This window comes from Nannospalax galili, unplaced genomic scaffold, assembly GCF_000622305.1.
Source record: "Nannospalax galili isolate Female #2095 unplaced genomic scaffold, S.galili_v1.0 scaffold505, whole genome shotgun sequence".
Classification (NCBI taxonomy): Eukaryota; Metazoa; Chordata; class Mammalia; order Rodentia; family Spalacidae; genus Nannospalax; species Nannospalax galili.
In genome coordinates, this window is record NW_008352327.1 from 521,982 (window position 1) to 523,882 (window position 1,901).

The 1,901-nt window shown below is 37.1% G+C and overlaps 1 protein-coding gene across 1 annotated transcript in view; it reads right to left on the reverse strand.

Moving 5' to 3' along the window:
• Positions 1 to 6: 6 nt before the first annotated feature.
• Appl1 (adaptor protein, phosphotyrosine interacting with PH domain and leucine zipper 1) overlaps positions 7 to 1,901 on the reverse strand; it is a 41,516-nt gene continuing 39,621 nt past the window's right edge. The window contains exon 21 of the mRNA XM_008849286.3: positions 7 to 1,437. Within this exon, the coding sequence (XP_008847508.1) occupies positions 1,291 to 1,437 (147 nt within the window). The 3' untranslated portion in view covers positions 7 to 1,290. The remainder of the gene's footprint in view (positions 1,438 to 1,901) is intronic.

The window sequence follows — 1,901 nt, forward strand, 5'->3', positions numbered from 1 at the left end:
TGGAACACATGAAAATAATTTCTATGAGCAAAGTTAAAATCTCAGTAAGGAAAGAGAAATCAAGTTTTGACATGGAAGATAAACTGTAGAGAAATGTCATTTTAACCTTGGCCCAAGGCTAAGATCCTTCCTTGGTCGATCCTGTACACTATACCAGGCATTCAATTTTGTTTTCAGTCTTTCATGGAGTTAGATCTTTTACTCATTTGCAAAGTTTAAGTATTTACAATAATTAGTGCAAATTATTCTATGCTCATAAATTAGTTATTTGCCTTTATGGATATAAAGTGGCAATTCAATATATTATCAAAATGTGGGATTACGAAAATACTGGGACTATCAATCTGAAATTTAAAAGATTATACTTTCTAAACTAAACTGCACATTTTTATTCTAAGCAGTAAACATAACTATTATAGAACATCTTTTGAAATGTTATGTGATTATCAATAAGTTATTTCACACAGTAAAGAAATGCAATGTATCATCCTGCAACAGTATCTTTACATGTCAATCCTAATCTAAAATGTATTTGAACAAACAAAAATCTCTTTTAATGATTTCTGAAATCTTATTCTAACCATTACTGCTCTGCAGCAATAATTGAAATCCCAACCTGAGAACTTAGAATACGGTAACAAAATGTCAAGGGTATCAATCATGAACAAAAGAGAAATGGAACAATCAAAAAACTGCCCTGAAATCAACAGCACCACTTGCTGCTATTGGAAACCATTAAATACCTGTGTTAGTGATGCTATACAAGCTCTATTGCACACTTAATATTGATAGAATTTAATATTGATATTTTTAAACTTGTAGAACTCTCTACAGAAATGATTTTAAAGCAGTTCAGTGGATACTCCCTCACTACCAGCAAGACATTCCTCATGAAAGGGAGGGAGCACACCCATGAACCTGTCAACCTAAAGAAGAGATATTTTCTTATGGGACAGCCAATTACAAGGCAAGATAAAAGTTCACAATTTGAAGGGAAAAAAAAATCCTGCTTAAGGGTAATTCCTCAATAATCTACTTCAAGAAAATAAGGTCTTGTTTAGGGAAGTGGAATTTAATATTGATGCATAGTATTTTATTTTTAAGGGAAAAAGCTCCATGTAAACCTAAGTTATCAAGTTCAATTTCTTGAAAATGAAGCTGAAACAGCAAATATAAAGCTTAGTCTCCTCCTTGATATTTCAACATAGTTGTTACCTTGTGCTATTTCACCACAGAAACTGTCAAACTCCATAAAGGGGAAGGGGAGTCAATGAAAAGGCAACGACAAGTTTATGCTTCTGATTCTCTTTTTTTTCCTTCTTCTCCCAAATCACTCTCTTCCGACTGGCTACTGCTAAGGACAACAAACTGCCCCTCACTACAGGCTTGGTTTGGTCTACTGGAAGCAGCTATCAACCGACTTTGTTCTTCCAAGTCCTAGTGGAAAGAGAAAAAAGAAACTGCAGTCAAATGGAAAACTATACAGTAAATACCTGAGAACTGCTTCAGTCCTAAGTACAAAAGCCTAACCCAGACAGGCGATACCTTCAGTCGAGTTGTTGGCTAGGATAGATAAAGGCTCTTCCAGACAGTAACTCAACATACTACTGGAAAAATGAACAGCAGACCCCAATTCTATCCAAAGGAATACTGACAATGGATTGCCGTAGATGAGGAACAGCTGACCCTCCTGGAACAGGGACCTCTGGCTGACTAGATTGACCAGAACGGCAGACAGGGGGGAATGGATGAGGGTGCTGACAACACAGTGGACAGTGACAGGGATGGCAGAGTATGGAGCCTCTAGTGGGAGAGGAAGGCTGTCTATCTGACGAGTTAGTATTCATGCTCAGATGCCGAGGAGCTCAGAAGGTGGGCGACTGTGACCAGTGATAGTCATG